Source organism: Trichechus manatus, unplaced genomic scaffold (assembly GCF_000243295.1).
Source record: "Trichechus manatus latirostris isolate Lorelei unplaced genomic scaffold, TriManLat1.0 scaffold00288, whole genome shotgun sequence".
In the NCBI taxonomy this organism is placed as follows: domain Eukaryota; kingdom Metazoa; phylum Chordata; class Mammalia; order Sirenia; family Trichechidae; genus Trichechus; species Trichechus manatus.
This window is the reverse complement of record NW_004444224.1, coordinates 289415-312104: the sequence shown is the minus strand read 5'-3', so window position 1 is coordinate 312104 and position 22690 is coordinate 289415. Positions and strand designations below refer to the sequence as shown.

The following is a 22690-nucleotide window of genomic DNA, read 5'->3' as shown; positions in this document are numbered from 1 at the left end:
TCAGGGAGGGGCAGGAGTCTGTTTTTCTCACCCTGCCTCCCACCTCACCCCAATCCAGCTTCTAAGGCTGGGCAGCTTCTAACACTGGATTTTATCAGGAGAAACTCCCTGCCCTTAGTCCTAAGTTCCAGCCACCTCACTGCCTCAGTTTCCTTGTGCTGGATGAGCCTGATGAGGCAAAAGGAAATAAGGAAGTACACTTTTAGGACTCAGTAGTGAAAAGCTCTCCAAGGATCGAGTATGCCTAAGGTTATTTCCCCCCACTCCCTGCCCAACCATACACAGCAATTAAAATGTACCCTGAGAGACTGGGTTCTGCTACCCTCTAGTGGTCAGAGCTGAAAGGACGCTCCTACCCAATCAATCGGGTCCTTCAGCCGTTAGCATAGAACGTTGGTCTGGAAGACACCTAAGGGATAAAGCAACAGCAGATTTTACAAATGAGAAGCTGAGAAGACCTAGAGAGAGAAATGGTCACCTTGAGAGTCAGAGGCATAGCTGGGACTGGAATCCAAGTCTCCTGACTCCTAGGCCAGTGCTCAGTGCGCTTGCCCTTCCTTACCCTCTGACTTTTGCTTCTCCTTCCTAGCTCATCCCTGGGGAAGTCTGCCCGAATTAGAAACCCTGGACGCCAAAAGGACACAGCCCCTCTTTGCCCTCCCGCCCCGGGGAGCAACACCTGCACTTCAAATGTCATAATCCCGTGTCAGTTCGCAGCTGAGGTAGCAGGGCTCCTTCTAAGGGGCTGCTGTCCTCCAACTTTCTGAGGTTAACAATCTTTCAGGATTTTTATTGACCTCGCACAGCTTCTGTCGCTATGGCGACAGCACTGTCAGTTTCCGGTAGTTACCCAGGTCTCCTGTCTCCACGGTAACCGGTGCTTTGCGACCTTCAGTTTGCAGCGTTCGCACTGCAGCCGCGGCAGTGGTTGCTGAGCGACAGCGGAGCGAAGCCGGGCATCCGGTAGAGGGGCGCTTATCAGGGAAGCCCAGGAAGACGAGGTGCCTGGACCCCATGTAGGCGCGCTGACCCCGCAGCCCTCCCGCCTAGCCGGGGCCCATGGCGGTGGCGGTGCCCCCCGGCGGGGCGGGGGGCTCGGGCTGGGCCTGGCGGCCGGTGGTGCGGGACGCGCTTCTGGCGCGGGCGTTCCACTCATGCACCGAACTGCGAGGACGGTTCTATCTGGTGGGAGGTCTCCTAGCCGGAGGAGCGAAAGAGCCCAGCAGTGACACGGTGGCCTTCGATCCGGCTGGGGGCCAGGCCGTGAAGGTGGAAGCCCGGGGCGGTCCGAAGCGCAGCCACCATGACGCGGCGCCGGTGGGTGGGCGCTGGCTCTGCGTGGTGGGCGGCTGGGATGGGTCGCGCCGTGTGGCCGCAGTGGCCGCCCTGGACGCGGAGCTTGGAGTGTGGGAAGCGTGGACCGCGGCCCCCGGCAACTGCCCGCCTGCCGGCCTCAGTAGTCACACCTGCACCCGCCTCTCCGACCGAGAGCTGCGGGTGGCTGGCCGGGAGGGTGGTACCCGCACCCAGCGCCGCTATGGAAGCATCTACACGTTAAAGCTGGACCCCAGCGCCCGCACCTATTGGTATGACACCCCCTGCCCCAAACCCATCACCCTTCCTTATCCACACTGTGGAAAAACAAAAAGACTAAACAGACTTCACAGGGAATTTTTCCACATCCGCACCCCAGCACCCTCATTTCACGAGAATCTACCCATGTCTAAGAAGTCTGAACTTTTCTACCGGTATTACCTTCCCTCTCATCCGACCTACCACAATGGCCCATGCCTCCTTTCTGTCCTTGAAAGGGGGTGGGACTAAGGCAGTACAGCACTTGTATTTTCCAGAAAACCCAACTCAGGCCTGAATTTCTGCACATCCACAGCTACAAGGAAGAAGGCTGCCACACAGCCTCACGCTCAGGTCACTGTGCTGCCTTGCTCCAAACTCCTGGGCCCCACCCAGCTCATCAGCTATTGCTCTTTGGGGGTTGCAACTCAGCTGAACCAGAAGTAGCTGGACATTGGAGCTACGGGAAGATTAAGGTATTACCTATTCACATCTTAGGGTAGAAGGGGGCTAAAATTGTGATCCCCAAATTCCTTCAGACAGTCCCTTCTCCCCCAAGGAAGAACCACCTGTTGCTCCCCGTCTGATGGAACAGCTTGCAAGGCTTGTGAGCAGTGGGCAGGGGTCCCGGCAGGGGCCCTGGGGACTACGGCATCACTCATGTTCTGCGGTGGGGCCCTTTGCTGTACTGTTTGGTGGAGAAACTCTGACCAGAAGTAGAGACACCATCTGCAATGACCTCTACATCTATGATACACGTGAGAACCAGCTTAATAATGGCTGGAGCGGGGGGAAAGGTGGGAAGACAGGGGAACCTGAAGAGTGCAGAAAGAGGATGGAGTGATGGGGTAGGGAGGATTAGTACAAGATTAATGGAGTGCATCTAGTATTAAACATTTGAAGAGGAATACAATTCAAGTGAGGAGAGAAATGGGAAAGCTTTTGGTCTTGTTAAGAGCCCCACGGGTGCCAAAGCGCTCCTGCCTCAATAACTGCCCTCTACCCCTTCCCAACAGGCAAGTCTCCTTCTCTGTGGTTCCACTTCCCCTGTGCAGACCGTGGGCTGAAACGCGTAGGTCATCGGACCTGCCTTTGGAATGATCAACTTTACCTGGTTGGGGGTTTTGGTGAGGATGGCAAGACAGCTAGTCCACAGGTTTGCATCTTGGACCTCTTTGTCTAAAGTGGCAAGACACACCGCTAAAGCCTCTGTTTTGTTGGAGACTCATAAAGAATTATCACCAGAGCTATCTGCCTCATTTCAAATGCATATTAAAGTTCAATCTCAGAATCAACATTTATCTCTAAACCTTTTCTGGGGAGGTGGTAAATAAGTACATGCATCTTTATTTGCAAGGGAAAGGATAAAATACGGGTCCTACTCTGATACTGAGTCATTACCCTGGTGGAACCAGAAACCACAAATCATATGCTGTCCCCTGTCCCTGCATCACGCAATTTCCACCCGACTACTGGGAGAAAGCATCAGGCTAAAGCTAAGCATTCTGACCAAAACATTTAATTAACAAAAAAATATTACAATAGCAGATAAAATAATAACAATAAAGAGAAAATTAGAAGAAGTGGGAGTGAGGGTAGCAAAAAATGCAAAGGCCTTGGTCTCTAGGAGACCAGCACTCCGGCTGAGCTGGCCTTAGCCCCAGCTCCTTCTGAGTTCTCCTTGGCTGCTGGCTTCTCATCTTCCCCCATGAGACGAATGTTGTGCTTTTCCCGGAATTCATTGAGTTCTTTTCCCTTTGCCTGAAGCTGCTGTGTCAATGTCTCAATGATCTTCTGGATCTAGAGGGCAAGAGACGGGTTATATAAGGATTTCAGGACCCCCTTCTCCTGCCTGGTATGGACTATGATTGGGAGAAATGAAAGAGAAATAACATCAACATCTCTAAACTCATCTTTAACCAAGTATTAATAATGGAGCCCAGACACTGAAATTATTCCTTTCTCGAACACCAAAAACCAACCCATCACCATCGAGTCGATTCTGACTCATAGTGACCCTATAGGGCAGGGTAGAGCTGCCCCATAGAGTTTCCAAGGAGTGCCTGGTGGATTGCGAACTGCCGACCTTTTGGTTGGCAGACGTAGCTCTTAACCATTGCACCAACAGGATTTTCTTTCTCAAACAGTGGTTTACAAACTTCAAGTGTATATAAGAATCACCTGGGCTGCTTATTTCAAAAATGCCCCTTCATGAGCTCCATTACCAAAGATTCTGATTTAGTGGGTCCAGTAAGCTGCATTTTAAATTAGTCTGCCAAGTGATTTTGATGCAGGTTTCCATGGACCAAGGAGCCCTGCTGGCACAGTGGTCAAGTGCTCAGCTGCTAACCAGAAGGTTGGCAGTTCGAACCCACCAGCCACACCATGGTAGAAGGATGTGGCAGTCTGCTTCTGTAAAGATTACAACCTTGGAAACCCTATGGGGCAGTTCTACTCTGTCCTATATGGTCGCTATGAGTCAGGATTGACCCCATGGCGGCGGGTTTGGTTTTGGGTTATCCATGGACCACACTGAGAAATACTGCTCTCCACCCCGTTCAGCCAGGTCACAGAGCCCATGAAAAGAGGCAGACGACCAGCAACTCCTCTTGTCCAAGGAAATTCCAGGCTTTTTATGCTGTCTTCAACCTGAGTTCCTCCCCAGACTTTCCTCCACCACATTCCCTGGCCTCCCCTGCTTCCTTACCCCTTGGTGCCCAGAGCTTCTACTCAGGGATCCTGCTCACCTGCTCCTTGTTGTTCTCCAAGGCAGGCAGCACCTCTTTGACAGTCCGCTCCACCAGCACCCCTCCAACCATGCGGTAGCACTTGCGGGTTTCATCTACTTCCTTCAGCGTATCGATCACTAGGCTGGGGTTGGAGGACAAGGCAGGATCTGAGAACTCAGTCCTACTCTACTGCAACCCTGCCTGACAGAATGGCCTATCTAACTCTATTGTTTGCTGCTCCCCAGCTTCCTCACCTGTGCTCATTCAACTCCATCTCCAGCTCAGCTGCTTTGGATGCCAGGCCCCGCTGTTCCTGCCGAAGGCGGTTAAAGCCAGCTATTACCTAAAAAAAGTGGTAACAGGTGAGAGAGGGAAGGGACAGTGGAAATAGCAGAGTCAAGATGGTACATAGTGTAGCAAGCTTCACAAAGGTGCAGTAGTGGACACCTACTTTGGAAAAGGAGTAGAACACAAGTTTGCGATTTCTAACTTAAGTCTATCCGGATTTCCTTTCACCAAACACTTGCTGAGTGCCTACTGGGTGCCAGATATTTGCTAGGCACTGGGGGATATAACAGATTTGGCCCCTGGCTCCCTGCAGCCTGCAGTTTGGTGGGGAATGCTGTTAGTTGCCATCAAGTCGGTTCTGACTTATGGCAAACCCGTATGACCTTTCAGAAGCAGACTGCCAGGGCTGTTTTCTGAGGGAGGTTTAGCTGCCAACCTTTTGCTAGTAGTCAAGCACTTAACCACCTGTGTCACTCAGGGACTCCTTGGTGAGGAACAGGAACTTATAATGCAGGCATGGGGGTGAGGAACCTCAGGAGCATCTAGACTTGCCCGTAAGGAGGGCTTTCAGGAAAGGCTTTGTAACGACTGACTTAGTTGGGTCTGCCCAGCATCGCTCCCATTGGTGAACTGCTCTTCCTTAACTCTGTGGGGTTCTTTTGGGGCTACTAATCACAGGACGCTCACCCCTTGACCACAGAGGCACTGATCTATTCTGTGCCAGAGCCTCTCGACAGGAGTTTTAATTTTGGGTAAAGACAAACAGGTACAGAAGGCAGCTGGAGCTAAGACACCTAGCAGACCTATAGAGATGATCCTCCATTCCTGTTCCCAAGATCCCTGAAGCTGCCCTAGCTCTTGAACTTTCTGTGGCCTAGTCATTTAGCCTTTCTTTTAATTGTGTTCAATTCTGTGAACTACCTACTATCATCCTTCAAAGACACTAAAAAAAATAATAAGTTGGCCAGAGTCATGTTCTGTGGCCTACAAAGCCTAACTGATACAAGCTTTCAGAAAGATAATGCCTTAACTAAAGTCTGAATGATGAGGAATTCAGAAGGCTACGCAGAAGAGGCACGAGAAATACCACAGGAAAAGGCCCAGGGAAGTGCTCACTACCAGCTCAGTTCCCCAGAAGCTGCACAGAGCATGAAAACAGTGTGAAAGCCAGACCAGACTGGGTGCTAATTCCACACCGCCATCACTTCCAGTACTGATGACTGTTCGGAAAGAAATACAGGATGAAAAATAGGTGCTATAATAAGGAAAGAAAATGGGGAGGGAGGGTTTTTTTTTTAAAAGAAAAACTTGGAACTCGAGACAAAAGACCAGGTTTTAAGTTCTGCCTCTGCCGCTCACTGGCTCCATGGTCTCGGACAGATATTTAACCCTATGGTTCTGGACCCTGGCTACATCTTAGAGTCACTGGGGAGCATTTTAAAAAACACGAATAGGGAGCCTCAGAACAATTAGAGAATCACTGGGGATGGGACCCAGGCCTCAGTATTTTTAAAAAGATCCCCACATAATTCTAATGTGAGAACCACTGGGTTAACCTATTTAAGCCTTATTTTTCTCCCTTGTGAAATGCAGATAATAATGATACCTACTTCATGGGATTGTTCTATCAAGTGAACCAATGAGTGTGACACAATTTTACAAGCAGTAAAGTACATTAATTACTATTATGGCCTTCTCTCTAAATGCAGAAGTACTCCCTTGGGCCCTGTGGTCAGCTGAGAGCAGTGGGCCCATCCATTCAGTCCACTGCCAAATCTCCCTACAGTCTTATGTAGTGAAGAATTAACTTTACTCAAAGAGACGTTTGGCCTTTGTCCCTGGTTCCTGGGAGGTAGCCTCAAAATCCTTGGGATTTCCCGGGTGACTGAAGTATTTTTGTTATTCCTGACAGGCCCCTCAGACCACACCTGAGAGTTTATGCTAATGAATAACTCAGGATGGCCAGCTGGCCCTGCCAGAAAGACAAACTATGTGATTAGAGGGTTGGGACTCTGAGTCACAACCTCCAGGAGTGGAGGGGGCCTGAGGATGAGTTCAATCACATCGCCAATGATTAAATCAGTCATGCCCATATACTGTAGCCTCAACAGAACTCTGGACACCAGGGCTCAGGTGAACCTCCCTGATTCATGATATTCTGTGTATTGTCACACATCGACGTGCCGGGAGGGTGAAGCATCCCTAGGGATAATGGAAGCTTCGAGTGTGGGACTCTCCCAAACTTCACCCTATGTTGTCTCTCTCCCTTTAGCTGGTTCTGACTGGTATCCTTTTGCTATAATAAAACTACATTTTTAAGTACAGTTCTTTCTTGAGTTTTGTGAGCTGTTCCAGCGAATTACTGAACCTGAGAAGGTAGTGGGAACCCCAAATTTGTAGCCAGGTACTCAGAAGGGAGTGTCCTGGGGACCCCTGAGCTTGCTCTTGTCTGTATTAAGTGCAGTCTTGCATAGGGCTGTGCCCTTCACCTGTGAAGTCTGGCCTACAAACTACTACCAGGTAGTTGGTGTCAGAAATCATTTGCAAGTCTCTCACCCCCACTTAGATTATCTCCAGTCTTACTTCCAGAAACTTTGCCCTAGTTTTGATGACTAGCCATTTCATCTTTACTGGGCCCCTTATCATCAGTTCTCTCTACAGTGTTCATATACAGCTAATGTAATCCAAAGAGCTGACCTGCACAAACCGTATATCCCTTCTACTGTCCAACAAACCAAGGATTAATACTTGACTAGGGCAGCTGACCTCCTCTAACTTCATGAGGGGGAGAATCACCATCAGTGTCAGCCCAAAGCTGATTCCTATGAGGTGGAAGTCAGACATATCACCACTATCTAACCTTGTTACCAATTCTGACACCAGCCGTCCATCCCATGGTACTCTCTACTACTCTCTACTCCTCTGCTGTGTTTGATAATTCGTTGCAATGGCCACACAGACCTCACAGACCATGTTATGGGGTTTATTAGGAAAGCAACAGGTCACAATTCAAGATCAGGAACGACTCAGGATACAGTTCAGGACAGCTTCTTGGCCGTGCCTACAGGCAGGCGTCTCCTTGGCCCTAGGCCCCTTGGGCCTTTCGGGTCTGCCCGGCCTTTGCTCTACCCAGGTATAAGTGTTACAAAGATCTTTAGCTCTGCCAGTAAGTGCCCAGGGGCACTCCACTCAGCCAGTAAGCCTCGGCCCAAAGGCGCTCAGCTCTCTCGCTCTGTGAGTTGACACTAACTGTAACTGCCTTGCTCCGCGGGCCAAGAAAGCCCCTGCACCGTCTTGCACCGGTCTCCTAGTTCTGCTGCCACTGTTTCTCTTCTGCCGCTTCTCGCCATCTTGCGCCATCTCTGGTGTTACAGCTCTCTGTCTCCTGGGTCTAGGAGGTTCTCAGCACAAGGACCCTGGGTCCAAAGGACGTGCTTCCCTCCCATCTCTTCTTGGTGGTAGCGAATTCTCCTCACTTCCACCTCTGGGATGACTCATTTTAAGCCTAGTGGGATGGTAAAACTGACCCATCCCCTTGTTAGGGTTCCATACACCTTATTTGCATGGTCCCACCCCTACAAGGGGACCATGCACCTTATCTGCAATATTAGCAAGCTGTCCAATCCCCTTGGTGGACCACAATTACCTTATTTGCATAGCCCCACCCAATCTTTGGTGGGAGTTACAAGACCATGGCTAGAAAGGCTATATAAAAGTGATCCATCACACTGCAACTAGGAACTTGCCATTCCAGCAACTTGCACCTTACTCCCACCCATTACCTTTTTGTCTCAATCTATTTTATCCATTCATTTCAACGAATGCCTTGGAAACTGAACTCACCTACAGTCTGCTTCTCCTTTACCTTCACTGCCTAGACTGCAACTGTTCCATTTATAGTTAGCTTTTTCTCCATTGTCAATCTTCCAGATCAAAATTATTTCATCTAAGAGAATTCCATGACTAACCCAGATCCTAGATGTTCTCCTAACACCTCAATGATCCACTCTTTTGGTTAAATCCATTAGTGGATACATCTGTAGGTAAATACAATAGTGAAATCAGTCTAAAAAGGGTCTAAAATTTCTCACTGCTGATCTTATTTTCCTTAGTAATTAGTAGAAATCTACTCTTCAACCACTAAAACACAACTAAAGGCAAAAAGATTTTTTTAAGTTCAAACTTTTCTTCAACATTATCCCTAATACAATTTCCGAGGCCAACTCTTCAGACAGGGATTGGACTGGACTGTGGGACAGAAAGTGACACTCGTGAGGAGCGTACCTCTTAGCTCAAGTAGATACAAGAGACTAAACAGGCAGCTTCTGTCCAGAGGTGAGATGAGAAGGCACAGAAGGTTAGGAGCTGGTTGAATGGACATGGGGAATCGGGTGGAAAGGAGGAGCGTGCTGTCACAGTATGGGGAGAGCAATTAGGGTCACATAACAATGTATGTATAAATTTTTGTATGGGAGACTAACTTGAAATATAAACTTCACCTAAACTACAACAATAAAAATAAATAAATAAACATTATCCCTAATAATAACTCATTTCCTCTTGGCCCAGTTTATGAACTTTTAATCAAATACCAACCTAAAATAAATCTATTTAAAGTTGTGAGTTATCCATAGTTACTTCGGAAAATTTCAGCCAAGGGTGCATTTAATCAGATGCTGTCGAGTCAATTCCAAAATGGCGACCCTATATGTATCAGTAGAATGGCATTCCATAGGGCTTCCAATGGCTAATTTTTTGGAAGTAGATCACCAGGCCTTTCTTCTGAGGTGCCTTTGGGTGGACACAAACTGCCAACCTTTCGGTTAGCAGCCAAGTGCATTACCCCATTTGCACCACCCAGGGATTCTAAGGGTGTATTTAAAAAAAACCAAACCCATTGCCATCGAGTCAATTCTGACTCATAGCGACCCTATAGGACAGAGCAGAACTGCCCCATAGGGTTTCCAGGGAGCACCTGGTGAATTCAAACTGCTGACCTTTTGGTTAGCAGCCATAGCGCTAAACCACTACACCACCAGGGTTTCCCGGGTGTATTTACAGGAGCTAAATCTCTTAGCAGCTAACTGCAACCTAACTAAGTTAAATGCAAAATAAGCTTACCATCTCTGGGGTCTGCCATGGAATGAAGACAAGAGCGGCAATGCTCTACTCCCACATTCTTCCACTTAAAGTACAACTTTTCTAATGGTCTTCTCCCCTATACCCCAAACCAAATCAAACCCATTGCCGTCGAGTTGATTTCAACTCATAGCTAGACCTAATTCTCCTTCCCTTTCCTTCATTCTCCTTAAGTTGTCTGGTGTGAAAAGGGACTGCCAGGTCAGTGCTGATTCTCTCAACCCTATTAAATCATCATCTTACATGGAAGTACCCTTACAAAAAAAGAATCCAATTAAATTAAAATACCAGCTATTTATCCTTTTCTAAAGCAGCTTCAATCCTTACAACTATGCAGAGCCCTTTACATTCTTGTAATTGGAATGTACAAACAATTCTGTAAATACATGGTTCTCTTATTTTTAAGGGCTACAAAGCACTATACTCTATTGATATATTTTTTTAAACTGCTTAACTATTCCCCTGCTGTTGGACATTTAGGTTGTTTCCAATTTTTCTGTAGTAAATGTTAAAATATCTTTGGACAAACAGAACAAAAATTTTACGGCCATTTCCCTTGAATCATATTCCCAAAAGTGAAATTAATGAGTCAAAAGGTATTAACATTATTACAACTTCTACTGCCTGTTGCTAGAAAGCTCTCCAAAATAACCAGAAAAATTTGCATTACTATCAGCAATGTCATGATTGTACCTGTTTTCCCAGAGCCCTAACGGTAGCTTTTATTATTTTGTCAATAATTTTTAGAGTTGCAAGGGACCTTAACTCCAAAAACCTTGGAATCATCCTTTGACTTCATCCTCCACATCCAATTCATCTCTAAAGTCACATCTATCTGCTAAATACCTCAAATCTACTGACTTTTATCTGACATGTTTCACTATCATCTCTAGCCTCCCAGCTGAGTTCCACATTGCCTCCAGATTTGCCCCTTCAATCTATTCCCCACACTGCAGCACAAGTGACTAAAATTTAAATGTAACCCTATCACTCCTATGTCTAAAACCTTCAATGACTTCCCACTGTTCACAGTACTTCTGTCCATCTCTTACACTCACCACCCTAGGTGTCTTAAACCACTTGTAGTTCCCCGAGTTCACCTGCCCTCAGGAACATGCACTCTTGGAGCCCTGGCGGCACAGTTATGAGCTCGGCTACTAACCAAAATGTTGGCAATTCAAATCCACCAGCTACTCCTTGGAAACCCTATGGGGAAGTTCTACTCTGTCCTATAGGGTCGCTATGAGTTGGAATCGACTAGATAGCAACAAGTTGGTTTACGGGTAGCCATAGTCCGTTTAATTCCCAACAAATGACTGGGTGGGACTAGGTAAATGAAGTGCTTGTAGACCGTCAAGGGATTGGAGAGCTTGCTGATAATAAGGTGCATGACACCCTTGGTGGGGGGAACCATGCAAATAAGGAGTATGGACCCTAACGAGGGGATTGGTCAGTTTTGCCATCCAGCTAGGCTTAAAATGAGCCATCCCAGAGGCAGGCAGGGAGGATCTCACCACCACCAAGAAAGAACAGCCAGGGGTGGAGCACATCCTTTGGACTCCAGATCTCTGCATTCAGAACTTCTTTTATTATTATTATTATTATTATTATTATTGTGCTTTAGATGAAGGTTTACAGAACTAGCTTCTCATTAAACAATTACTACACATACTGTTTTGTGACATTGGTGGCTAACCCCATGACATGTCAACACTCTCCCTTCTCAACCCTGGGTTCCCTATTACCAGCTTTCCTGTCCCCTCCTGCCTTCTAGTCCTTGCCCCTGGGCTGGTGTGCCTCTTTAATCTCGTTTTGTTTTATGGGCCTGTATAATCTTTGGCTAAAGGGTGAACCTCAGGAGTGACTTCATTACTGAGCTAAAAGGGTGTCCGGGTACCATACTCTTGGGGTTTCTCCAGTTTCTGTCAAGCCAGTAAGTCTGGTCTTTTTTTGTGAGTTAGAATTTTATTCTGTATTTTTCTCCAGCTCTGTCCAGGCATTGAGGACCTCTTAGATCCAGGAGACAGAGAGAGAGACCTGCAACACTGGAGCTGGCAAGAGATGGCGAGAAGCAGCAGCGCAGCAGCACCAGAACCAGAAGAATGGCAGGAGGCTTGCTAGCAGAGTTGGATGCCTCCGGATACTTGGTAGCAGAGCTAGGCTCACTGACCCAAGGAGCTAGAGAGATAAGCGCCTTCAGGCAGAGTCTTACTGGCAGAGTGGGGTGCTTCCAGGCACTTATCTGCGGAGCTAAATGAGCTCTGTGTCACTTGCCCAAGCAGGATGGAGGCCGAGGAGCCAGAGAGAGGTACGCCTGCGGGCACAGCTGAGAAGAGGCTGTCCTGATCAAAGAACTCTATCCTAGCATTCCTGAACCTGAATTGTAACCTTTTCTTTCCTAATAAATCCCAAAATCATGAGTATGGTCTGTGAGTTCTGTGTGACCACTGCAATGAATTATCAAACCCAGCAGAGAAGTGGATAGTGCCCTGGGAAGGGCAGTTGGTGTCAGAATTGGTAAAAAGGTTGGAGGGTGTCTGACCTCTCCCTCATAGGAATCAGCCTTGAGCCGTTAATCTTCATTCTCCTTCCGCCTTGAGAAGTTAGAGGAGGTCAGATGCCCCCACCACACCAATTTTACAGTTGGTGTCAGAAGCAGGATTTGTTGCAATGGCTCCAAACTCATGGAAGCATCGGACTTTGTAAGACAAAGATTGAAGGGGCATGGAAAGTGAAACTTTTGATTCTTAGATGGTTACTTTGGTTGTTATTACCTGTAATGGCTGAAAGGAAAGTAAGAGCTGTTATGCTGCAGCTGAAGGGAGACCCAAGGCCATATGCATATGAATGGGAAGATAGTCAAAGGGTGAAGATGAAACTGGAATGTTGTTTAAAAAGGGTTACGTGTTATTATTTGAATGTACTATAGATACTGAATGTTTCTCCTGCCTAGTGCTGTAAAACAGACCTAAATATATGAGAGAAATGAATATTGGGTTTTATAGTTAACACAGAGCGTGTAACTCACCTTCAGCTAAGACTTGATTGGATGTGCTAAAAGGAGAACTTAGATTTGCAGCAATGATATACAGACTGTTGGTTTGAATGCAGCAGCCCTGTGTATGCAGTATTGGGGGCTTAGGTGGAAAACCTGAGCACCACCCAGATTCTTTCCAGTCGGGAAGTTTGCATTTCAAAAGACATGCAGATACACCCAGAACTACTGAAAGAACAGGAGATTTGCATTTGAAGGAAGGACCTGAAGGAAAAAAAAAAAAAAAGACTTTCTGCTTTTTGAATTTCGAGTGAAGGGTTTGCCTTTGGGTGTACTGAGGCAGGAAAAGTCAGTGCCCATCAAAAGAATCCCCTTCTAAGGCTGGAATTTAAAGGGAGCCACAAGTAGACAGCTTAGTATGCTCGCTGGTGGTGACCACCTGGGTCAACTCAATAAGTGGAAGTGGGGGAGGTGTAGTAATGAACAGATGGGCTGAGTTTGGACACGTTCCATTGGCACCCACTGACCTAGTCCATGGAGACTAGGGATGACAGAGAGAGAAAGGACTGGCTCGTCTGAAGTGCCAGGTGGTGTGTGGATTCCCAAGCCTATGGCTGGTACCCTTTGACCTAGCTTACAGGGGCTAGGGATGAGCTGAACAGAACCCAACTGAATAAACAGAAAAATGTTTGACACCATGAGCTGATGTAGATTGCTGCAGTTTGATGGCTTGCTCTGGACTAGACTTTGTTTTTGGATGCAGATGCTCAGAGTTCCAACCGGAACAGAAGATTCTTAGACCAAGGAACATGCTTGTCTCCTCAGAGTGCTGGTTTGATAGGGAAGGGCAATTTAAACATTGGTTATCTAAAACAGGGGAAGATAAAGGCATGAAGTGGCTGGCTTACACACTTTCATGAGTGTGCTTACATTAAATGATGGGGACAAGGGAGGATTCCCAGTGAATAGAATCCTCTTTTCTTGATGGGTCTGGGGAAGAGAAGGTGGGGGAAGATGTTCATAGGATTATATGATTCAGTTTTGAGTGTTGATTGTTAATAGGGTTAATAGTGATTGTAAAAATTGTAATTGTAGAAGCTGTAAGTGTAGAAGGGTGGTCTAAGGGGAGGCACTGCTGGACTGGAGAACAGTGGCTGAACCTAAAGTCCCTTAAAGGTTTTGCTATGAGGATACCTCGTGAGGCTCAGATCAAGAGAATAATCTCTCAGTTAAGTTTTATCAGAGGCCAGGAAGGATGAAGATGAAACGAACTCTTGGAGAACCTGACCAGATCAGATGGACACCTGTGGCAGACCTGAGTGACTTGTACCTGAGTAACCTCACCCTGAGGACTCTTTGCCCTACTGAAGGACTAACTGTTAATAACTGTTTCGGACTGGTAGAAATGACTGGAAGGGGGAAGTTAATCCTTCAAGCATGAAAGGGCCAATGGCTAGAAGAGCCAAGGCGTGGCTGTGGTGCAGTGAATTACTTAACATGGCCGTTCTAGCCATAATCTTTGTAACTCCTACCAAATGACTGGGTTGGACTATGAAAATGAGGTACTTGTGGCCCACCAAGGGGATTGGATAGCTTGCTAATAATGTAAATAAGGTGCACGGCACCCCTGTGGGGGTAAGACCATGCAAATAAGGGTTACAGAATCCTAACAAGGGGATCGGTCAGTTTTACCATCCCACTAGGCTTAAAATAAGCCATCCCAGAGGCAGGAAGAAAGGATCACACCACCAGCAAGAAAAAAGAACCACGAGTAGAGCGTGTCCTTTGGACCTGGGATCCCTGCACTGAGAATCTCCTAGATCCAGGAGACAGTGAGAGAGAGAGCTGTAACACCAGAGACGGCAATAGGGTGAGAAGCAGAGGCAGAGAAATGGCGGCAGCAAAGGCAACAGAACCAGGATAGCGGCAGGAGAAGGCAGTGTGCTTCTCAGCCCACGGAGCAAAAAAGCTGAGGGCCTCTGGGCAGGAGGCTTGCTGGCAGAGGAGGGTGCCTCCGAGCACTTGGTCCAGAGAGACGCCTGCCTGCAGGCACAGGTGAGAAGTGGCTGTCCTTATCAAAGAACGGTATCCTGAGTTGTAACCTGTTACTTCCCTAATAAACCCCAAAATCCTAAGTATGGTCTGTGAGTTCTGTGTAGCCACTGCAATGAATTATTGAATCCAGCAGAGAAGGAGATAAGTGTCATGGGAGAGACGGCTGGTGTCAGAATGGTAAAAAGGTTGGAGAGAGGAGGGTTGTCTGACCTCTACCCCATAGGAATCAGCCTTGGGCTGTTGATCTTGATTCTCCTTCCCCCTTGTGAAGTTAGACGTCTGATTATGCCTCCACACCATTTTTTACACCCCTTCAATGGAAAAGGACCTATGGTTCTGTTCATAGTGCTTCACCCTTTATTACCTACACTATTTTAATTGGTATTCTTAGCCACTTCTATGGTTTCAACAATTGCCTTTATGCTAGTTGTCTGCAAATCCAGGCCTTCTCATAAATTCTAGACCCACATTTACAACTTAGAGGAAGCTTTGGAGTCAGACAGAAATGGCTTCAAATTCTGACCATGAGCAAGTTACTTCTTCATGAATACTTTCTTTTGTAAGGATCAGCACAAAGCTGGTTCCTATGAGGTGGGGGTTAAAGATGTCACAAACGTCCAACTTTTCCAAATTGCGGTACCACTACATCATCTCTAACATCCACTATTCCTCCTCCCCTCATACTCTCTCTCATGTTTGGGTTCCTTAATTCGCTGCAAAGTCTCACAGAACTCACAAACCATATCAAGGAAATGGCTCACGTGGTTGTGTAGGCTGGCAAGTCCCAAATCCACGGGTGGGTCAGGCATAGACTTCTCCTGACTCACGTGGTCACAGGGGCCCACAAACCCAAATCGGAAGACCAGACAACAGGCTGCTGGCTGATAAGGCTGTGGAAGCTGCTGAATCAGGTCAGACGACAGGCTGCTGGCCCACGAGGCTGCATAAGCTGGCAAATCCCTGAATCTGCAGGTCAGACGGTAGGCCACTGGCTCAAATCCCAAGAACCAGAGGTCAGACATTGATGAGCCCAATGCAGGATCCAAATGCACAGAGAGAGCCCTGCCAGAGCACCCAAATATATACATTGGATGCAGGCCACACCCAGGGAAGGGCATGACATGAGTAAGGGTGGGACTTGAGTCATGCCCTCCTACAAGCTGTGACTCAAGATACACCCCACACTAATGCTGCCTGATTAACATATAGAAGTTAACACATAAAATGAAGATAATTACATAAGTTCACAAAATGGAAGACAGCCACACAATACTGGGAATCATGGCCTAGCCAAGCCAACACACAATACCAACCACCACACCTCATTAAGGTTTCACACAACTTATTTGCATGGTCCTACCAAATCACTGTGTGGGAGTCAGAAAGACTATAACTAGAAGGGCCATATTAAGTAATTCACTGTACCGCACTTCTTTTCAGAATTTAAGTCACTTCACCAATAAAATAGAGATAATAATCTGTCTCACAGGATGTTGTCAGAATTAATTAATTACATCAAAGACAATATCCAGCACATAAGAAGTTGTCAATAAATGGTAGCTGCTACTATTACACAACATCTCCACCTAAATGTCCTATCAAACCCATTGCTCTCAAGTAGATTCTGACTCATAGCGACCCTACAGGACAGGGTAGAACTGCCCGACAGTGTTTTCAAGGCTGTAATCTTTACGGAAGCAGACTGCCACAGCTTTCCTCCTCCGAACAGCTAGTGGGTTCTTACTGTCGACCTTTATGATACTGCTGACTTTTTGGTTAGCAGCCGAGTGCTTTAACCACTGCACCACCAGGGCTCCTAAATGTCCTATGGATACCTTAAACTCAGTATGCTCAAAGCTGAGCTAATTATTTCTTACCCCTAAACTGTTCCTCTTCTTGTCTCCCCTTTTTCTGCTAATGACACCCCTCTAGCCCTCCAGGTGAGAAACCCTGGCTTCATCTTTGAACACATCCTTATCCCATCAACTGCCAATTTTACTGCAACTACCTCAGCAATTTCTCTTAAGCTCACTGACATCACCCTAGTCCAGGCCTTCATTACCTCTTGTCTACTGCAATAGTCTTCTAAATGAGCTTCCTATTTTTGGACTCTCCAAATCCATCCTACACACTGCTCTAATTTAATCTTCCTAACACTTGACTGACATAGAAAAATGTCCATGATATATTATTAGGTATAAAAAACAGATTACAAAACATATTGTATAATCCTAATTTTGCAAAATAAAGTATATAAACATGTAAAATACTCATGCCCTTCCTCTCCTCCAAACACATACATACAAAAACATAAAGCAGGAGAAAAGGGGACAATCAAAAGATATACTCAAAATGGACACTGTATTTTCTTCTTTGTACTTGTTCTTTTTTTCTACATTTTCTACAATAACATATTATTTTATGTAATAGAACAATTTTAATAGTATAACATTGCTTATCTCAAAAAGTCTCAAATTCCTTGCCATGTATTCAAAGTCCTCTATGACCTTACCCAATTTTCTTCTTTAGCTTTAAGAACCACATCTAACTTATATATCATGATTTAGCTAAACTAACCAGTCATTGTACTTCATATCTTTCCCCTGCTCTCCTCCTCTTACTCTATTCCCTATTTCCATTGCCACCTGTTCAAATCCATCCAGTCCTTCAGGGCTCAGCTCAAATATCTCTAATATGATCATGGTGTAAGTGGAAAAAATAGGTCTGTCTGACTCTGAAGTCCCTCAATTAGAAGTCCTGTTCTTCTAGTTACTGACCCTGGGTAAGTTAACTAAAGCCTCTGAAACTTAAACGTCATCTATAAAGGGAGGATAATGCAACCTACTTCAACGGCAGTAATTAAATTACACGTAAAAACAAGTAAAGTATCTAGCACAATGTGTTACGTGCTTCCATCCTGTTTAAGGGACATATGTGGCAGCAGTGATTTAACTTATTTTTTACCCAGTGTTCTCTCTGGAAATAACCCAGGAAATCTGCATTTGAAAAACATGCAGACCTACCCAGAACTGCTGGGAGAGGAGGAAATCTGCATTTGAAGGAAGGACTTGCAGGAAAAAAATGCCTGTTTTGCTTTTGAATTTTGAGCAAGCAGTTTGCCATCGGATGCATAGAGGCAGGAAAAGTCAGTGCCCATCAGAAGGACCCCCTTCTAGGACTAGAAGTTAAAGGGAGCCAGTGAGTAGACAGCCTGGTATGCTCGCTTGTGGTGACCACGTGAGTCCACTCGATGAGTGGAAGTGGGAGAGATGCAGTAATGAACAGATGGGCTGAGTCTGGACATGTTCCATTGGTACCCGCTGACCTAGTCCACAGAGGCTGGGGATGAGAGAAAGGGCTGGCTGGTCTGAAGTGCAGGGAGTTGTGTAGACTCCTGAGCCTATGGGGTGGTACCCACAGACTTAGCTGACAGTGGCTAGGAAAAGAGAGAAGGGGCTGGCTGGTCTAATGTGCAGGAAGGTGTCTGGACTCCCAAGCCTACGACTGGTACCCATTCACCTAACCCACAGGGGCTGGGGATGGGTGAGCAGAACCCAACCAAATGAAGAGAGAGAGAGATGTTTGACACCGTGAGCTGGCATAAATTGCTGCAACTTGATGACTTGCTCTGGACTGGACTTTGCTTATGGATGTAGATGCTCAAAGTTTCAACTGGAACAGAAAATTCATCACATCAGGGAACATGCCTGTCGCCTCAGAGTACTGGTTTGATACGAACGGGCAATTTAGAAATTGGCTATGTAAAACGGGGGACACAAAGGCATGAAGTGGCTGGCTAACATGCTTGTGTGGGTGTGCTTACACTCAAAATGAAGGGGACAAAGGAGGATCCCCACCAAATAGAGTCCTCTTTTCCTGATGGGTCTGGGGAAGAGAGACTGAGGGAAGATACTGATAGGTTTAAGTGATTCAGCTGTGAGTAATGATTGTTAACAGGGTTAATTGTAACTGTAAAAACTGTAATAGTAGAAGAAGTAACTGTGAAAGAGTGGACTAAGGAGAAGGTACTGCTGGACTGGAGTACAACGGCTGAACCTAAAGTCCCTTAAAGATTTTGCTGCGCTGATACCTTGAGAGAGGTTCACAGGAAGGGAATAATCTTCTCTCAGTTAAATTTTTTCTGACACCAGAGAGGGTGAAGCCAAAATGACTTTTGCAGAACCTGACCAGATCAGATGGACACCTGCAGCAGACTTGAATGGCTGGTACCTGAGTATCCTCACCCTGGGGACTCTGTGCACTACTGAAGGACTAACTGTTAATGACTGTTTGGGACTGGTAAAATGATTGGGAGGGGGAAGTTATCCTCCAAGTATGAAAGAACCATGGTTAGAAAAGCTAGGGGGTGGCCTGTGGTGTGATGGATCAATTTTTATATGGCCTTGCCAGCCATGGTTGTGTAACTCTTACCAAATGATTAGGGGGACTATGCCAATAAGGTGCTTGTGGCCCACCAAGGAGATTAGGCAGTTTGCTAATAATACAAATAAGGTGCATGGCACCTTGTGGGGGTGAGACCATGCAAATAAGGTATATGGAACCCTAACAAGGGGATTGGTCAGTTTTGCCACCCTGCTAGGCTTAAAAGAGAGCAAATCCCAGAGCAGAGGGGGACCTGACTACCACGAAAACGAGACGGGAGCAGAGCACATCCTTTGGACTTGTGCTGAGACCCTCCTAGACCCAGGAGACTGAGAGAGCTGTAACACTGGAGATGGCCAGACAGCGAGAAGCAGCAACAGGGAAACAGAGGCAGCAGAACCAGGAAACCAGGAAGAAACGGAGTGATGGGCTTCTCAGCCCACAGAGTGAGAAAGCTTTGTGCCTTCGGGCAGGAGGCTTCCTGGCAGAGTGAGATGCCTCCAGGCACTTAGTGTCGGAGCTAAAGAGCTTTGTAACACTTGCTCAAGCAGGGCAGAGGCTGGGCTGAGGGGCTGAGGGCCTGAGAGAGGCCCGCTTGCAGACACGGCTAAGAAGAGGCTGTCCTGATCGAAGAACTATATCCTGAGTCTTTCCTGTTCCTGAATTGTAACCTGTTATTTATTCCTAATAAAACCCATAATTGTGAGTATGGTCTGTGAGTTCTGTGTGGCTATTGCAACAAATTATCAAACCCAATAAAGAAGTAGAGTGCCATGGGAGGGACAGATGGTATCAGAGTTGTTAAAAACATTGGAGGGTGGAGACACGTCTGACCACCTCCTCATAGCAATCAGCCTTGGGCTGTTGATGCTGATAGTAATGATTCCTCCCCCTAGCAAAGTTAGAGGGGGTCAGATGCTGCCTCCTCACCATTCTTACACCCTAGATGATTTCATCCACAACTAAGGCTTTATCTGCTATCCACAAACTCATAACTCTCTAATTTGTATCTCCAACTCAAATTTCTTTCTGTAACTCAAGATTCATTAATCAAGATTTATAAATCAAACCGCCTACTAAATGTCTCTACTGGGATGTCCCATAAGAAACCAAAATTCAAAATCCTAAATTAAACTCACCTTTCCCCCCAAACTTGTTCATCCTTCTACATTACCTATGGAACCATTATCCACCAAAGACAAAAACCTGAGAGATTCCGCTTTCATCCCTTTTACTCCACACTCAAATCTTGCAATTCATCTCAAACTTTAAGTCTACCTGCTCCCCAAATATGCTGGGCAATTTCACACATTAGTGCTTTTAATACATTATTCCCTCTATCCAGAAAATCCTCTACTTCCTTCTTTGCTTAACTAACATCCTTTAGAACTGAGGTGAAGAATTATCTCCTCTAGAAAACAAAAAATAATAACTAGCATTTATTGAGTACATACTATGTTCTAGTCACTATATGAAACACCTTACATTGTCTTGACTATCAAAATACAGTGATGAAGTAGGTACTATTAGTATGTTTTTACAGATGGGGAAAGCTGAAAGAACTCACAGGAGATCAAAAATAGATAGTAAATAGTAGAAATGAGATTGAAACCCAGGGCTGTCTGATCCCAGTGCACCGGTCTTACGCTCTTAGCCACACCCACTACACCACAGGTTCTCTTTCCCACCTCCCCCAAAATCCCATAACCCCTTGCTAAATTAGGGGGTCACTCCTCGAGCCGCCATAAAGGAGGGACTGTGTGGCACACTGAAAATCTTTCGTTTATTTGTCTTTTCTCAAGTATGTGAGCTACTTGAAGACGAGGACAATTTCATTTACCTGTTTCCCTGTACAGAGTACAGTGCCAGGTATATGGTAGAACCTTAAGTACTAGGTTACTTCTTCCCCTCCCTTCTTCCCCTAAGCAGGGCTTTGAACCGGTTGGAGAGGGTTCAGTCATGGCCGATGAAGTGAAACCAGAACAGACTCCAATTTTTACAATTTGGGTGCTTTGGAACATTAACTGGAACAGGAAAAATTACGGGTCAAAGCCCTGGAATGGGAGACTCGAAAAGGCGTAGGGAGCCCTTTCAGGAGCCTGATGCATGAAATTTAATTATTGGCAGGGGCTGTGGAGAGCGACACACATTCAGAGCAGGCGCAGTTGCCTGCCATCTTTGAGAGGGGCACCAATGTTTCCAACTCTGCTCAAAATCCCACTAGCAAGAGATTTGGTTGCTGTGCAACTCGGACACTGCCCTTGTTTTTTAAGAGGCAGATCATGTTTCTAGCAGGGCTTCGACCTGTAATTTTTCCTGTTCCGGGTATCGTTCCCGTACACCCAAATTTTAAAAATTCGGGTCTGTTCCAGTTTCCCTTCCTCGGCCATGACTGACCTGGGAAGAATGGGTTCAAAGCTCTGCCCCTAAGTCAGAAACTATCTCTTCCCTTCTCCCCAAAATCCCACAGCACTTTACATCTCTCTTGGGACACTCATCTTCTACTTCATATAAGTATTTTGCATGTTTTATTTTCCCTGCCAGGCTATGAGCTCTTTGATGGCAGGGTATAGTTTTCAAATTTCTTTCTGCAAGGTACCTTTGCCTGTATTAACTGTTCAACAAATAACTGATGAATGAACTCGTAATCAAAACAGCTAAGTTTAAATGCAACCTTATGCCATTTGATTACTCATTCTGTATTTATATGCTGTTTAACTATTCATTTCTATTGTATAGGTTTCTTATCATCCCGATTAAACACTAGCCCCACTATTAGCAAACCATGGTTTCCAAGCCACAAAGGTCTTACTGATTAATTTATCAAACGTTTCCGATGCTAGGCTCTGGAGGAAATGCAAACTTGGATCAGAAAAAGGTTTCTGGTCTCTTAAGAAATTCAATCTAGTAATGACTCCCGAATCTAATATAGAACACTAGACTGTTCGAGTATGTCAGTCACGTGGCTCTGCAGAGTGGCGGCGATTGTCAACGTGGTTCCAGGGTCACAGAACAACACACTACACAACCAGCCCGTTGTCGAAAGCTCTGGGATTCGTTACGAGCTGCCTTGCCCAGCCATATCTTGCCCTGGGGGTGCAGAGGAGAGGTGGGGAAAGTGACGACCCATCTTCCCTCAGACCTGTGCATCCTCCCAGGCCCTGCATCCCAGGGCTTTCCACTTTTCCAGTTTACCCACCAGCCCAGCGGGGCGTCGCTCTCACCTACCCACCAGCCCACTGTCTCCTGGGGGTCCTCGGCCGGCTTTTCCAAGGACCCTCCCCTCTCTAGGTGGCCATGCAAATGTGGAACTGGAGTAAAGGCCTACACAAGCCACAGGCTCCCCTCTCCTTGCATCGCCTACGGACCCAGCCCGGGTTGTTCTCCTTTGCGTTCTCCGCTTCTCACCTGTTCGGCCGACACCGCCCCCTTCCCGGCGCCGCTACCGCTGCTCTTGCCGGCGCGACCGCTGTTCTCCGCCATTTTCGCCACCTGCTGGGTTTCCGGCCTGCGCAGCTCAGCCCCCGCC

The 22690-nt window shown here is 46.5% G+C and overlaps 2 protein-coding genes across 2 annotated transcripts; one reads left to right on the top strand and one right to left on the bottom strand.

Moving 5' to 3' along the window:
* Positions 1 to 941: 941 nt before the first annotated feature.
* Positions 942 to 2867, top strand: KLHDC9 (kelch domain containing 9). Its single transcript, XM_004390182.2, has 4 exons — positions 942 to 1586; positions 1889 to 2048; positions 2132 to 2330; positions 2589 to 2867. Exons 1-4 carry the CDS (start codon positions 1060 to 1062, stop codon positions 2753 to 2755), a joined length of 1053 nt encoding a protein of 350 aa, XP_004390239.1. The 5' UTR covers positions 942 to 1059; the 3' UTR covers positions 2756 to 2867.
* A 207-nt stretch (positions 2868 to 3074) lies between these two features.
* On the bottom strand, positions 3075 to 22688 carry PFDN2 (prefoldin subunit 2). Its single transcript, XM_004390181.1, has 4 exons — positions 22570 to 22688; positions 4556 to 4644; positions 4320 to 4443; positions 3075 to 3372 (listed from the first exon to the last, which is right to left on the bottom strand). Exons 1-4 carry the CDS (start codon positions 22642 to 22644, stop codon positions 3196 to 3198), a joined length of 465 nt encoding a protein of 154 aa, XP_004390238.1. The 5' UTR covers positions 22645 to 22688; the 3' UTR covers positions 3075 to 3195.
* Positions 22689 to 22690: the final 2 nt, after the last annotated feature.